General features: G+C 42.1%; 1 protein-coding gene across 2 annotated transcripts in view; it reads left to right on the forward strand.

Moving 5' to 3' along the window:
* Positions 1-17,344, forward strand: part of znf236 (zinc finger protein 236) — a 135,720-nt gene that overhangs the window by 89,613 nt on the left and 28,763 nt on the right. For both annotated transcript variants that reach the window (XM_079504029.1, XM_079504030.1), the window contains 6 exons: positions 2,478-2,666; positions 3,984-4,124; positions 6,886-7,052; positions 7,461-7,571; positions 7,973-8,173; positions 12,476-12,605. In XM_079504029.1, the coding sequence (XP_079360155.1) occupies positions 2,478-2,666; positions 3,984-4,124; positions 6,886-7,052; positions 7,461-7,571; positions 7,973-8,173; positions 12,476-12,605 (939 nt within the window). The remainder of the gene's footprint in view (positions 1-2,477; positions 2,667-3,983; positions 4,125-6,885; positions 7,053-7,460; positions 7,572-7,972; positions 8,174-12,475; positions 12,606-17,344) is intronic.

A 17,344-nucleotide genomic window follows, 5' to 3' on the forward strand; every position in this document is an offset into this window, starting at 1 on the left:
ATGTAAACAAACTATGTCTATCTGGAGCGGCGGATGATCGTATCTTCTTTCTTCATTGACAATGCACTATTTGGCAAGTGCATCTATTATTTTCTTTTTGCCTCTTTAACAAGACAAATAACTGAAACAGACATTAGAACAAGAAAGAAAGGAAAAGAAAAGAAAAGGAAAAAATGTAAATAATACAGAAAACACCAAAATATAAAAACAAAAACACAGACCCAGAAAGTAAGAACAGAACAACAACAATTAAAATGTAGATTAATTTGTATAACTAGTCCTTACCCGTTCTGAATTTATGAACAGCAAATGATGTTCAGTGTGGGTAATGTGATGTACTGTATTAGATCACATTACTGATAGGGGGGGATTGTTTACAGATGGTGTTGCGAAGTTGAGTTGGGCACAAAAGTAGGCTAATTAGTAGGCTAGTTTGTTTTGCAAGAAAATGCTGCAGTACAATCACAAGTACACCATTGATGTGCGATGTAAATTTGGTGGTGATATTCTGCCTATAAATGGAAGTTATTGAATATTTTCACGTTCGGTGTTGCACTTTGTAGACGGTCCCTAACCGCTCACCGTCTGATATAAGCTATTAAACGGTGAACGCGGAGGTTGGCTTTTTGGGCTGCAAAGCAAGTTGTAGTTTGTTCTTTATATAATCAGGTTAAGAATGAGATGTTTTGTGTCATTTCGGAATGTGTCGTTCGTGAGCTACTGAGCCAGCGTTGGTCATTGCATCTGTCTGTATGTATTTTTGTCATTGTGTTGTTCCGACGGCACGGGATCTGTCTTCCCCGGATTATATATGTTATGATCCAACAGATATAAAAATGCACAGTATTGTAACTGTTGCCAAGGCAATGCTCCGTCTGGGTGGAGTTAAACCCTGTTGTTGTTGCGTGTTAACGCTAGGCGGTTAAGAAAACGTCTCCATTTGGCCACCCCGAGTCCCCGACAGATAAGCATTCCGTTGTGATGGAGCTGTTCAGTGTGTCACGCAGCCATTTTAATTAAGATGATTGTTAGAATGTTTGGCGTGTGTAATGCAGCGCAGATTGAGGTTGGAGGACAGGGCTGTGCGGCGCTAGGTTCCGTGAGGCTGTCCGTGCACTGATTGATTGATTGAAAAATGTATTAACAGTTTGCAGAATTACAGTACATTTCAAGCACAAACTCAATACAAAGGCTGTTAACTGTGAGTGGACGACCCAATTAAGTGGCGTTGTGAGGAGGCGCTTTGCTCTATGCGGAAGTGGACAGACAGACAGACAGACAGCGGTTCTTGAATGTAATAATGATGATGATATAGCCTACCCATCTACCTCCTTGGGACATTGAAATTGATGTAAGGTAATTAGTACGGCTGATCACTCGGGAGAGTTTCCAATTAAGTTGTCGAAATGTGATCTAAAGAGTTGCCAAATTGCATGGAATTTCTCGACAGAGCCTCTGATTATGAATTTAACTTTTTCAAGCTTTAGAAAAAAACATCATGTCTACCTGCCAGGTGTATACTGTAGATGGAGGGGAGGGTGGTTTCCACATGAGCAGAATCCTCCTTCGTGCCAGGAGGGAAGAAGATGTGATAATATCTGTCTGGGTGGATAGTAGAATGAATGTGTCCGAGATCCAGTGTCAGGACACCTGAAAGAATTTTAAAACTATCGGATATAGTTTGGAGCAGAAGAACAACATATGACAATGTCTAAGCCCGGCTTAGACTCTTCCTCCGAAATCAATGGTCTGATGTTTTCAGTTTTTTGTTTCTAGTGAAATCAATATCTGACAATGTGCTTTGTTCTGTTTAACCCGGGTTAAACAGAGGGGGGGGGATTTTTATTTTTCCCAAAGCCATTTGAAATAGTATACAAAATGTAGATTTCAAATGTGTTTAAAGGTAGCAGCTCCATTTATATGTGCAGTAGGTATACGTCAGAGCTCTACTTGGTACAGGCGTGTCTGCTTTGACAGTATGTCTCCCATGGGAGACATACTCAGCACCAAACATGCATGTTTGGTGCTGATCGGTCCAGTGGGTTGTGAGAAAAGCTCTGGACTCTCGCACGCACGCACGCACGCACGCACGCACGCACGCACGCACGCACGCACGCACGCACGCACGCACGCACGCACGCACGCACGCACGCACGCACGCACGCACGCACGCACGCACGCACGCACGCACGCACGCACGCACGCACGCACGCACGCACGCACGCACGCACACACACACACACACACACACACACACACACACACACACACACACACACACACACACACACACACACACACACACACACACACAAACAGGCCTTTGGCCTGTTTGAATCATTACAGCAAACTAGAAAAGGTGACCGATGACCACTCTGGTCCCATGCTGGAAGTGGGATTCTAAATGACATGTCGCCTCTACACTTTTATCTCTGTGGCATAAACACACTCTTGCTCTGCCTTCCGTCTCCTCACAGGTTCTCAGGACCACTTGAGCCATGTTCTGGGCGGCTCTGGGCTGGTGACCGGAGGGGCCGGTGGCCAGGAGATCACCTTGACCATCAACAACTCCACCCTCACCCAGGCTCTAGGGTTAGCCCAGGCCCAGGCCACAGGGGTCAGCAACGCCACGGGCAGCACCCAGGAGATCACCCTCACCATATCAGGTAGAGGGGGCCATTCAAACAAACGAAAGCAAGGGAAACCTATTGTAGTACAATAGTTGCGAAATGTCGAACTTCAACATCAATTACATTTATATCATTATCTTCCATCGTCTAGTAAACACAACACTGGGACGTGAAAATTACTTGACCTTTCAAATACAATCAGTCTCATCCTTCTATGATGAATAGTCAATAAACCATGCATGACAATGATCAATAAAAGGTTTGCTTTGTTCACAGATTTCACACAGGTTTTTTCAAATTAAGTTTGATGAAAATAAGTTGAAAGTTAAAACATGTTGAAAACCTATGAAAGAGTATCTGAATTTAGGTTTTTGTATGTTATTATAATGGATGATGTTTTACTTTTTTTTTTTACATTGTTTTTTATAATATATTTTATTTCTAGAAAAATTAAATATTTTGGTCAGTATGAAAGCAAAAGTCTCAGTATCTCAGTATCAGGCTGCAAGCAACCTCAACAAAGCTGCAGAGATGGACCTTGGACCTCCTTTGGAATAAGCACTCAATCTTGCCAGATTTATTCAAAGATGACCCCTCCTACCTCGCCCCAGCTAGAGTTACCCTTTTCCTTGATTTATAGACGCCTTAACAGACGACGTCACACTGATAAGCAACAGAATGCGCGCGCATCACGGCAGCAGAAGAACACCACCTCTCATAAGATGCAATGAAAAAGTTCTAACTGCACTCACGTGTAAAAAATGCCCCATCAAACTTTCAGATGCTGTTTTTATCCCAGTGTGGAGGAAGAATGATTAGGATTTTTATTGTGATCTCTCGCCTTTGAAATATATAAACCTTGGTTTCTGTTGTGTTTGAACAATAATAGCAATTCAAAACAGTTGTCCTCAAAACCACACCTTAGTCGCTATCATAAGAACGGGAGGTGCGCTCATGATAACGGCAGCAGAGCCTATTTGTGCACGGCTGCACGCGCACCTGCAGCCCATCAAGTATAATTTATGCTTCGTCCCGCGATGGTGTCGCGCACGCAGACCTCTACGCTCACAACAGTCGCATCTGCGATGCGATGTGAGCTTGTATATCAGCTGTTCTCTGTGCGCAATACTGTTGGGCTTTGAAGTATAAATGTCTCCTAGAGTGCACCTCACTAGCCAACAAACAAGAGGAGGTTGAATGGATTGAAACCAGCGCTCCCCAAAACAACAGGTTTGGAGATCTGTTGGGAATTGATTAAATGAAAGTCACCCGTGCGTGCAGTCCCAATGTTTGTAAACAATTAATTGGTCTATTACCCAGGCTTCATTCTTTCCTTCCCTCATTCTTCTGTAGGTCAGGATTTACTCCCCCAGCACAGCGCCTCTAGTGGTTCAGAGATGATCAGGCTGGCCTCACCGCTGAACACCCAGACCACTCTGACCATTACCAACGACCACCTCCTGCCTCAGAGCCCCTCCAACAATGTCATGACAGGTTAGTAACAGTGTATATGTATATACGTATATACTGTACAGTAATTTCTATTGACACTGTATGTCCAAAACCGTGACTGTGGCAAGTCGTTGCCGCAGCCACCTCTGTGGCTTGGGTTCCTCTTGACACTTGTTAGCCATCCCCGTTATTTGAATATATACAGTATATAATGTTCACATTCCAAATGTGCATTTTCCCCTAAAGTCAAAGATTATTTGAGACTTATTTATGTAGTTGCAGTTATATTTATGCAAATTCAACAGATTGTATGCAAATGAAGAGGGGCAAAAGTATCCAGACCCATGACCATGAGTGATATTTGAGCCATGTTTGGAGGCACTTACAACTGGTCTGCTCTGCTGTAAGACCCCTGCCAAACACTTTCAAAAGTACCAGATCTACAGGCTCAGAACATTGTTGTTCCACTACTTTGGCACGACACTGTCATAAAATTAAGTATAAAATAGGGCATTATTTTGAAATATGGAGAAACAGGGTTTCTGCTCGACAGCAACTGTGTGTGTGTGTGTGTGTGTGTGTGTGTGTGTGTGTGTGTGTGTGCGTGTGCGTGTGCGTGTGCGTGTGCGTGTGCGTGTGCGTGTGCGTGTGCGTGTGTGTGTGTGTGTGCGTGTGCGTGTGCGTGTGTGCGCGTTCTATCAAGTCCCACTTGTACATTTGTACGCTGGATGGCTGGATGAGTGTGTATGTATAAATTGCAGCCACTCGACCAATCTGCAGCGAGAGACGTGAAGTGACAGATGCCAGGTGTGATTTTGTTGCTGTAGGACGGAAACCTAGTATCTCCATATTTCAACTTTTTGTTAACGTACAAGACTGCCGCAGATCTACAAGCTCAGTTATGACCTTGTATTGTCGCTATTTTATACACAAACATGTTGTGAAAGTGGTTAAGTGTGTGTGTGTGTGTTTTATTAATATTGACTAAAGTATAAATTAACTAAAACTAAAGTATTAACAAGAGAATCCATTGGATCACAGGTCAGTGTTTCCAGGTCTGCTTATTATAAGTGACTTTGAGCTTCTTTTGCTTGTAAATATTGGTAGTGGCGGGTTGTATTTTTTGGGGGCTTGTTCCTAAAGTGTAGTTGCTTATTTGGGCTTGTTTCCTAATGGGATGACCCTCAAATTAATTTGCATTTCTACACGGACCCCCATCTAAAAATACCAGGGACCCCTGTACCAGATTTGTGTTGTGTTTCAAAATGTATTCCTTTTTTCCCCGTTGTTGAACTACAGCTTTAAACAAGTGCTCATCATGTGGTCTATAATAGTCGCTTCCTTTTGGGCTTGTTTTCATATACCTGGTAGCTTAATTCTCTCGCACAATCTGGCTATACACGGACACCGGTTCCACTGCCAGCTTTGGACATATGAGATGTCCTGGCGACAGCGCCAGTACGTGCACTCCAACAGGAGAGTTGGCTCTTTGGCTCGCTCGTCACATAGTGGCTTAATCAAATTCATGCTCCCATCTTTCTTCATTACTCTTCTCCTCTCAATTCGAGTGGAAAACAACTCTGGCTCGAAACAGGCAGACGCTCAGAACTAATGCCTGGCCGCTGCCATATTTCTGGGTCTGATCCCAAATTTGGAGAGTCGTATTCCACCAATTACCGATGTTTTGGTATTTTGTCCAAAAAGTGCAAGATGTTCTCATACATTTGGACAACTTTAATTTTCATTTAAGTTTATATTTGAGAACATTGCCACCGCTTATACCGCAAAAGTTTTGGAGGCTGCCAACTTTTGGAAAAGTCGTGGTTGGTATTGAGGGCGTTCTGTGAATAACTATACCGACTTTATGAAGACAAGAATGTCACTGTCCTGTGTAACGCATCCAGGGGGATCCAGGATGGGGATCCAGGGGGTCCCCAGCAAAATTATTTGAACCACTTAAGCCCTATACGGAAATATAAAACAATTAGCCAATTTTCACCTATGAAATGCCCAAATTAGGCATGCCAGTGGTGCTTTTTTCATGTAAAAAAAACCCCAAATATATGCATTTGGCCGTGGACCCCCAACTCAAAATATTTTGTTCCAAGGACCCCCAGAAGTTATGATTTGAGTTAAAAATGTTCGCTTGAAAAATATATTCATTCAAAGATTTGCATAAATGTGACCAAGTACAGTGCTTTAGGGCACAAGTTGGCATTGTTCATTTGTGAGCTTTTTGCAGATTAAGAAAGTACAGAATAGCTTTCAAATTATGTAATTCATTGAAATCAGACAATATTTGAATAAGATATGCTTGTTTGAATGTTGTTAAAGCTCTAACCAAGAATCAGAGTAAAAGGCCCTCAAAGTTAGTGACATTTGTAACTCCACCCTTCACCAGCCCTAACCTATTGGTGGTGATCTGCAGCTGAAACCTGAGAACAATAGCCACACATTAGCCAACAGAAACTGCAGATGTAAATTTTGGCTTTAATATGTTAACTCTTTTTTTGGCCAGTAAAAATCCACTATGTGACATGTCCCGCGATTGTCATTTAATCCACCCAAAACATACTTTTTGTAAGCTAGGATCATAACGTTTAGAGTATGGAGCCGCAAATCAAGCTGCCAGTGTGTTATGAGCGGATACAGGACACAGTTGATCATTATGGTGCCGAATGAGTTAATAGCCAAGCAAATTTAAAATTACACAAATGTTTTAACGGGTTACCCTGGTGATGATGACAATGAAGCTGATTGTGCTTTTTTTTTTCTTTTCTTTTTTTCTTTTTTTTTACACCAGTCACCAGCCTGCCGTCAAGCACCACGTGTCTGTCACATGCGGCCTTGACCCAGAGCCTGGTGATGTCACCGGGGGGCGTGGCCAGTGACGGCACTGTGACTTTAACCTTGGCGGACGCACAGGGGATGCTGGATGGTGTGACACTCAACCTCAATCCGATTCCACAGGTACTTCACATATCTCATACATGCACATGCACACTGACACACACACGCATGCACACACACGCACACACACACACACACACACACACACACACACACACTGTGCGCGCGCGCGTGTGTGTGTGTGATTACAGCTGAGACATAGGATAGTTGTGTTGCGTGCGTGGGTGTGAATTAAATCAGAATATCTCACGACTGAAATAAATGGTGGAAGGAGCCCCTGACACTAGTGCAAAGTTGGCAGCCTCCAAAACTTTTGCGGTAAGCGGTGGCAATGTTCTCAAATATAAACTTAAATGAAAAAACACACACACACACACACACACACACACACACACACACACACACACACACACACACACACACACAGTGCTTAGATGGTAACCAATGTACGGACTGTTTTCTTTGCAGAGTCAGACGTTCCCTGCTGTTCTGAGTGATCTCCAAGGTCAACCGGCCAACTCTGGCCAGCAGGTCATACTGGTCAGCCATCTTAATGGAGCACCTAATAGTGGATACACGGTATGTGTGTGTGTGTGTGTGTGTGGGTGTGTGTGTGTGTGGGTGTGCGTGTGCGTGTGCGTGCGTGTGCATGTGACTATACTTTTGTGGACCAAAGGAAATAGACATTGTGAGGACCAGGGAAATGGTCACCATGCATTGTGGAGCCTGTAGATTGGGCATTTTTGCTACTCTTGTGTGACACTGCAGGCAGTATGACTAAGTAGTAGAGCATTAATGATGAAATATGGAGAAGGTACAATAACATTTCTGCCAAACAACAACGATAACGTGTGCGTGTGCGTGTGTGTGTGTCTGTGTGTGTGTGTGTGTGTGTGTGTGTGTGTGTGTGTGTGTGTGTGTGTGTGTGTGTGTGTGCGTGCGTGTGTGCGTGCGTGCGCCCCTGCCGCCGTGCCAACCAGCTGCTGGAGGATGGCCAGCAGAGTGTGGGAGTGGATGACGGCCAGACAGACGTTCAGAACAGGAACCAGTGTTTCTACTGCAACCAGGTGTGCCACAACGCCAACACACTGCGGCGCCACTGCAAGCAGGCACATGGCAAGGACCGCTGCCACGTCTGCAGGGTCTGCAGCAAGGCCTTTAAGAGAGCCACACATCTAAAGGTACGCACGCACACACACACACACACAGATTAAAGTTCTCAATCGACACGACATGTTGTCATTTGAATTCCGTAGAAGCCATTATGTCTTCTATGAAAGCACGCTGCACATTATTTCTTTCTAAAGATTAGAAGATCATTTGAAGTGGTCAAACTCGCAACATGTTTTGAAGAATTCTCCACAAAACCCTAATTGTCTCGGATATTTAATGAAAGCAAAGGTTAAACTGTGTGTTTTCTTCACCTGGTTGGCAGTATGTAGAAGTTAACAGCAGGAACAATATTACTAAAACCTGGTTGGCAGTATGTAGAAGTTAACAACAGGAACAATATTACTAAAACCTGGTTGGCAGTATGTAGAAGTTAACAGCAGGAACAATATTACTAAAACCTGGTTGGCAGTATGTAGAAGTTAACAGCAGGAACAATATTACTAAAACTAAAACATCATCATTTTACAACTGTTTAGGAAACAGCACTAGTGTCAGGGGCTCCTTCCACCATTTATTTCAGCCGTGAGATATTCTGATTTAATTCACACCCACGCACGCAACACAACTATCCTATGTCTCAGCTGTAATCCTGCCGGTGACTATCTAACATGGTAATATATGGCATGATTAACCCATTTTGACATGATTCTAAAAATGTCTTCTACATCCTGACAGTTTTCTGAAAAAGCTATGTTTCTATGTCAGTGGTTCTTTGATTTTTCAAAAATAGCAGACCTACAAGCTCATAGCGCGCCACCGAGTGGCGCGCTATGAGCTTGTAGATCTGCTATTTTTCAATAGCTAAAGCATAACATAATGCTAACACCAAAAGGGGTTCCCGCCCAAAATGGGTTAAGTAAGAAGTGTGGCATAATAGAAATTTACATAATGCCTTTCCGAACAAGAGTGACAGCTTCACAAAATTAAAATAAAGTTGCAGAATCTCCTGGGGGACTCTGGACTCCAACCAACTAAATAAAGTTAAATTGCCTTTTCACATGAACCCATTTAGAGATTTTTACTGAAACACTTTGTGTTTGAATGTGCTAATTGCACAGAATTATTCAAAAGAGACGGAATATGGCAAATTAATATATACACCCTATAGTGGACACCAGTGGCTTTATCGTGTGCCACACACACACCACAGTATAATTGCACCGATATGTGTAAAACTTTGTATGGGCACTTGCTAGAGGCCAAGGAAAAGCCTTTGCCTTGCATTTTTCACATCTGCTTTTTTTATAGCACCATCAGGAGGCTGCCTTATGTAAAACACATATTTTACATTACTCCTTCAGATTTTATCCAAATTTCACGCAAATAAGTACACATGATCTCTATAGTCATGTGATGAACACGGATCTGCACACATTCCATCCTGATTGGCTACTATTGACATCTGAAGTTTCCACGACTGGCCCGTTTAGAACAAAATGCCGCAAATCATGAACACAGCATTCTATTACAGTGAAACTTTGCACGCACATTTCCACTTCATTGAGGAACAAGTAATGTAACCCCCTTTTTAACATTGCCTTATTATACCGCCGCCAGTAGACACATTTTGTCCAAACATCATAAACATCCCTGACCTGGTGGAGACCTGTGCTCCGAGGAGCTTATTTTCTAGTTTACAATGCATTGCACCATGTTCCATCACGTACTGTGCACACTCGGAGATCACAACAAGTGCTGGCTTAATGTTTCGGTTTATGCCATCATGCTGCCTGCCACTTACAAATAAATAAGTAAAATGCCTTTTCAAATTTGTGTGAGTTCAAATGCATGCAGCGTTAGCCTGGGAATAAGTGGCAGAGACCAAGAACGGACACGCTGCACAGGCAAGGAGGAGTGCCTCGGGATCTGTTGGAGAATAATGCTTCCCGTTTGCCATTGGATAATTCCCAGAGCAAAACATACGCTATTGGCTCTTGAGTTTTATTGCCAATATTCTGTCTCTGTGGCTTATTGACGCATCTAATTACGTCCGTCCTTCACTCCCTTGCTCTGCTCTGCAGGCACCATGCCACCAAAAATTGTCATCTCATTTGCAGAATGATGTGCTCCACTGGATCATTTGGGACCTGCATCTAGTATTAAAACTAATTTGATCCCCAACTATAACGTGTTGCTGCCCAATTCCACTTCCTCCCACTTTTCACTTATTGGAAAAAATATTTGAACCCTTCTCCTGCCAGCCATTTCACACTTGGCTGTGTTAGCTCTGCTCTAATTTGACACCTGTAAATTGCTCGTGGGATGTTGTGGCAGTGTGAGAAGAGACCATGTTCTGTCCTCTCATGTCCTGTCTGTCCCCATGGTCCTCATTAGCTGGAGACCAGCCTGTGGAGAGTCATCTACACTTATGGCAAAGAAAACCATTACTTCCTTAATTAGGGAGCATATTATCTAACTTTTAATGATAAAGTTAGATAATACGTAATACGTAACCATTACTTCCTTAATTAGGGAGCATATTATCTAACTTTTAATGATAAAGTTAGATAATACGTAATACGTAACCCACAAGTGGGTTAGGAAGTGTTTGGGGTGCAGTACTTACTAATCAAACCTGGACAGAGGGGGAAAGGAGATATGCAGAGAAGCAGTGGCAAGTCATTATTAAATATTGTTTTGGATCTCACAACAGACACACACGCCCAGGCAGCCAAACATGGCTTGATCAAGCGTGGCTGGATGGTAACCACAAGGTTGCCAGTTCGAACCCGGGCTCCACCAGAGTTAGTGTCGAAGTGTCCGACACTGACCCCTAATTGCTCCTGATGTGCTGGTTGGTGCCTTGCATGGTTTCTTCCGCCATCAGTGTATGAATGTGTGCGTGAATGGGTGAATGTAATGCACAATCTGTAAAGCGCCTTGGATAAAGGCGCTATATAAATGCACCATTTACCATTTTATCATGATATCATACATTCGTACATCCACACATACCAGACACAGGAATACATGAAGGAGACAAGGAGTTCTAATGCATCTGTCAGCTGTGATGAATCACATCCTTCACAACTTACACTCTGGCTGTCACTCCGCCTACGTACAATTACTTCAGTTTAAGTATGTGCCATGATGACTGCGGTTCTCTATCATTTGTAGCTGTATGCCTAACAATGTGCTGTCGGAATAAACAAACATGGTTTATGGAGCTGAGCAAGGACATGATGATGAGATGGTTTCAGTTGTTTGTTTGGAATTCAGTCAGCTCACATCAACAGAAACAAAACACTTGACAGAATATGCAGTGTTTTCGTATGAATACATATTGGAAAATTATACCAACTTGTATACAAACTTGCCCCACTCTAGGCTGCTTAATATTGCTACTACTCCTACCGATTTGTTCCAAAAACAAACTTTTAAAAGTTCTGAACCTGTTGAAGTGTGTGTGTGTGTGTGTGTGTGTGTGTGTGTGTGTGTGTGTGTGTGTGTGTGTGTGTGTGTGTGTGTGTGTGTGTGTGTGTGTGTGTGTGTGTGTGTGTGTGTGTGTGTGTGTGTGTGTGTGTGTGTGTGTGTGTGTGTGTGTGTGTGTGTGTGTGTGTGTAAGAGGCTCTGTCTCTTCTGTGGTGGATCAGAATGTCCCTTTTTGCTGGCTGGCACCAAATTGGTGGTGTTCCAATTCATCAGAGCTTTTAAGGGATCAGATTGGGACAGGTGCTACACCGAGCTGCTGATAAGGGCAGAGATTGTTGAGTTTCTGATTGCCTTGCAGATGAATTTGTGCCATGTGTTCGTTTGTTTGATTGAATGCAATGTGTTTTGTCAAAAGCTTTTGATTCCAAAATATTAATTGCTAAAAATATATCTGATCTACAAGCTCAGATGAAAAGTTGAAAAGGATTGATTTCTTTGACTATATTTGACATGCCCAAAATAGGTAGCCTGGAATCCAGACGGATTCGCTCCTTTCGGCAGATGCGTAGCAACTACATTTTCAACTACATTTTCTCACTTCTGAAATAAGTAAATCGGAGGAGGGATAAAGAGGTGGGGCGATTTCCTCCTTTTGACCTGCTGACAGGTGCATTTTCAGACCTGTTTTAAACGAAGCCAGTGATTAGCTTTTTTTTTAGGGAATGGGTTTTTTATGGGAATGGGTGGAATGTGAATTTACCCATAATATTTGTTCTAAAAGTGAGTGGCACCAGATCATTGTTCACGCTCCCTCTTGTATTGTGGCTGTGGGACTGAGGGCATGGAGGGCAGAGTTGCATTTACAATTTTGAATGTCAGTCCCATTTTCAATTGCTTGACTCTATTCTTCCTTTCCTGTCTCTATGCTGTTCTTCCAGGAACACGAACGTGTCCACCAGCCTGGCCCCTCCCCCAGCTCCCAGAAGCCTCGGGTCTTTAACTGCTCCTCCTGTGACAAAGCGTTTGCCAAGCGCAGCCAGCTGGAGCGACACAACCGCACACACACAGGTAACGCTTTCACAGGGTCATGAAAAGCTATTTCAAAAGGACCAAAGTAGTAAAGTACAGCAGCACACTGTATTTGGATACAGGTCCAAAACCTTGTGGGCACCTCAATGTTAAATCTGCTGCTTTTTTTCTCATATGTGAACACTTATACCGCCATTGCCGTAGATCTAGGTCAATTAAAGCCTATTATTTAATGCTACGCTTAACGCCATTGCGGTAGATCAATGGCAATTGCGCTTTATAGCGCTTTCAATCGATCAAGCCATAATGCTACTTATGTTAGCATCGTGTAGCTAGCTGTTGTTGTCACAAGACTGTGTCGCCCATCTTAGATCGTCGGCACCATAATAATCCATTCTATCTGTTTCTTGCAATCGCCTGTATCTCCTATTCCTTGTCCCAGATGGTAGGTGAGGGCATATATGAAAAAAAGGCACCTTACCCTAAAAAAATTGCAACAGAAGGTTTCTCAACTGTTTTGTGTAGTATTAGGTGTCCTTAATAACATACTAAAAGTTTACCAAAGTTTGACCATGCGAAAGGTGTTATTTTAGCATAATATGCATAATATGCCCATAACATCCTATATAAGGCAAAAAAGTCCAAATTTCATCATTCTTTAAGTAACATGTGACATATGAAACTAGGGTGTTTGCATGATTCTGAATCCATTCCAAGCATTAGTTTTGCACAAAAAACACTCCTTGGGAGGAAAACGGCACATGGAAATAAAGGCAGATATATTTCTGAGCACATTTGGTCAACTGGATATGGCCTAATTTAGCCCAAGGAGTGTTTTTTGTGCAAAACTAATGCTTGGAATGGATTCAGAATCATGCAAACACCCTAGTTTCATATGTCACATGTTACTTAAAGAATGATGAAATTTGGACTTTTTTGCCTTATATAGGATGTTATGGGCATATTATGCATATTATGCTAAAATAACACCTTTCGCATGGTCAAACTTTGGTAAACTTTTAGTATGTTATTAAGGACACCTAATACTACACAAAACAGTTGAGAAACCTTCTGTTGCAATTTTTTTAGGGTCAAACCATAATTGCACCTGTCTATGGCATTTTTGGTCAAAACAACGTTTCTTTGATGGCACAGAGCCGACGATGTGGAGCCCTCCAGTGCCCCGGTATAGATCCATCTTGTGAACAACAGTCGTCCATGACCCGTTCAACTTCCTAGTTTATGCTCACTTCCGGAAGTCTGGAAATGTGGCTTTTCAAAATAAGAGCTCAACTGGGAAAAATGCAGGCGTGAATTAGATCCAATAAATGCTAGCGGGCTAAGTGTTAAGTATATGCTCTGACCATGCACGGTACATCATCGTCTGACCTAAATGTACCCTTCTATTTCGTGATTATCGCCAAAAAGACGTTTTGTAGTAATTTGTAGCATTTGTAGAAATATGATATATGTATTTGGCCCATAATAAATGATAAAATAAATGTAAATATAAAATCAAATATATAAACAAAGGTTACCCACAGTTCCAGTTACCTGGAATTGTGTATATCTGAGTTATGAAGGGAGAATCTGTTATGAAGGGAGAGATGCCTGAAGAAGGTCAGTAGACCGAAAGCTTGCTAAATAAATACATTGATTGTGCGCAGATCTGAGTGTGCGGAGCTTCCTTTTATTTTTCTCATGAAGGGAGAATCTCAAATGGAACTGCGAGACCAGCCTTTCACCCCTTTGTCACATCGGCTAGCTAGAAGGACATGCTTCAAAATATTGCAATCCGACGACACACACTTCAGACACACAAGTAATACGCGTGAACGCGGGAAGCGAACGAAGCTGTTGTGGCAGTCACACACACACACACACACACACACACACACACACACACACACACACACACACACACACACACACACACACACACACACACACACAGAGACCTCTGTTGTTCAAATTTCAGTTCCTATTGGTTCTCTGTATCGTTCCAATTTGTATCGTTCCAATTTGTATCGTTCCAATTTCTTCTCTGTATCGTTCCAATTTCAGTTCCTATTGGTTCTCTGTATCGTTCCAATTTCAGTTAGTAAGCCCTCTGGTGGCGGGCGGGTGGTGTTACAGCGTGACACACACACACACACACACACACAGAGACAAGCTAGGCCGGCTTCTATAGTAATCGCTCACTTCGTTCGCAACAAGTGCCCATTCATACTGCCAGGCAAACTGCCTCTTCTTGATTCTGAACCCGAGGCCCCGTCCACACAGTAGTCTGATCCCAACTTCAGACCAATCAGACTGTCAGAACTTTCTTCGGAAAGTTCTGAAAGTTTGGCTTCCTGACAAAATAGACACATAAATGTCTTAATAATTCCATAAGCGTGTAAGTAAACAAAGAAAGTGAATCTATCTATCTATCTCTCTCTCTCTCTCTCTCACTCTCTCTCACAGTTACGACCCCTTGTCTAGGGTAAGGGGAAATAACATGATAATGGAGGAGGCAGTTTTCAAAAAGAACTTTAAGTTTTATTATTGCTCTTTTTTTGTCAGCAGAGGCAATTATTTGTTATTTTTAGTTTCAAAGAGAGTATTGGCTTCAGGGTGCGTAACTTAATCCCTAGGCAAAGAAGAAACTAAAATACAATACTAAACCCTAACTAACCTAACTAACAGAATTACAATAAAGTGAGAACAACAAAAAGGGACCTAACACCCTTACAAGATGGCAGTGGCAGGGAATTACATTAGATAAAAGTACAAATAGAATAATTTCAAACTTCAGTTTGTTATTGTCCTTCCTATATTATAGGAAGGACAATAACAAACTGAAGTTTGAAATTGAAGATGGATGGAATAACAAACTGAGGGTTTACTCTTAAAGTGAACAAACTGAAATACTAAAGGTTGACTGGGCGATAACAAGAAGCAAAAGGGAACTAATGCACAACTTACTCAAAACGAAACATGGCTCAACTCAGACAAACAAACTAAAACAGAATGGAAAGGCAAACAAAGGGGTGGAGGACAAGAGGAACCGAGTCTCTGCTGCAAACTGCTGTCGTCCCCATGAGAGCACAGACAGTCAGGCTGCTGAACAGCTGACCTTGAACTGTATTGCACTTGTCACTTTACTGTCTGCACGTTCTTGTTTTCGTGTTCTTCTTTTGCACTATAGCTGTTTGTTCCTGTCCTGTTTACACTGGTGTATATAAGACTGAGAGTGCTCGAAGCAAAATCATTTCATTGTATTTATACTCTGTATTTATGCATGTGACAAAATAAACCTGAACCTTCTTTTTCTTTCTTTCTTTCACCTTTATTTATTCAGGGAAGTCAATTGAGAACCACGCTGATTACGCCCTGATTACACTGTACATACATTTGAACACAGATACATTACAAGAATACAAATAAAATAGACAATTTAGATTGAACAAGTACAGCTATATGTCAAATGATTCCATACAAGACATTTAAATCGATCAAGTGAAATCAAGTTCTTCAGTTTTAAGACCGATTGTAGACAGTTCCATGTGTGGGGGGCATAGTATTGAAAGTCAGTCTTACCCAGTTCTGAATTAATATCAGGAATTTCTAATAGAAAGTAGTCTTGAGAACGGCCTATTGCTTTAGGCTGTAATAGGCTGCAAAGATAATTAGGTAACCTGAACACACATGCACACATGCACACGCACATGCTTCATCGATTCTTCCATGGCAAAGTTAGCTACAACAACACAACTAAGAAGAACTAATAATCTGTTTTGTAGAGCTGCTTTTAGAAGGTTTGAAGAAATGTGGACCTGTATGTACCTAACTACAGTATAGCCTATTGCCCTATTGATTTTACTGACTCAAGGCCACTCTTTTATCTGACAAGGCAAAAGTATTCCAATTATAAAAACTAAACTAAACTAAACAAATGCACTGGGGGTGCACATCCACATAAACAGAACAGCATGCAGTATTTTCTTAAACATTTAAAATGGACACCATCACTAAAAACAACGCGCCACAAACTCTTCTCCCTTACGGCCCCTAAAAACTATGGAATGCACTTCCCATTGCAATTATAACTGCAGACTCACTCTCAATCTTCCGCCGTAGTCTGAAAAGCCACCTCTTCAGACTCCATTATAGCCCTAGCCTCAGCGACCTTACAGGCATATGCAAAGGCTAAATTTAAGTAACTTAACTTATTTGCATTTTATGTAGACATAGCACTCTATAGTGTATACGTAATTACATAGTTTCATTAGATTTATTTTCATGTGTCATCCCATAAGCCGCAGGCATGTTATTTGCTATTTGGAAGAGCGATGCCTATCCCTCTGCCAACCTATCCCCCATTTGAGCTGCAATTATATATAGTAAAAAGTTGTCCGACAGTTGAGGTCCACCTGGTAGTGATAGTAATACAAAAAAAAGAAAAACACTTGGGGAATATACATCAGCAATATTCATCCTCTCTCCACTATTTGAAACATTCATAGACAAAAGTAAAAGAAGTTCTCTGTGGCTATGCATATCTGACCTTTCTCTGAAACCTTTAGTTTAACTGCATGCCTGCTTATCAGGTAAGACCTGCTTATCAGTGCACAAAGGACCAGCTACAGTGCACAGATAGACACTAGGTGGTGCTAGAGCACCACCTGCCCTTGCCCTCTGGACAGCAATGTGCCCTTTTGACCCCCCCCCCCCCCCCCCCTTTTTTTCTTTTTTTCTTGTACAGTGTACAATATGTGGACCATGGTGACATTGAT

Source organism: Electrona antarctica, assembly GCF_951216825.1.
Source record: "Electrona antarctica genome assembly, chromosome: 6".
NCBI lineage: Eukaryota > Metazoa > Chordata > Actinopteri > Myctophiformes > Myctophidae > Electrona > Electrona antarctica.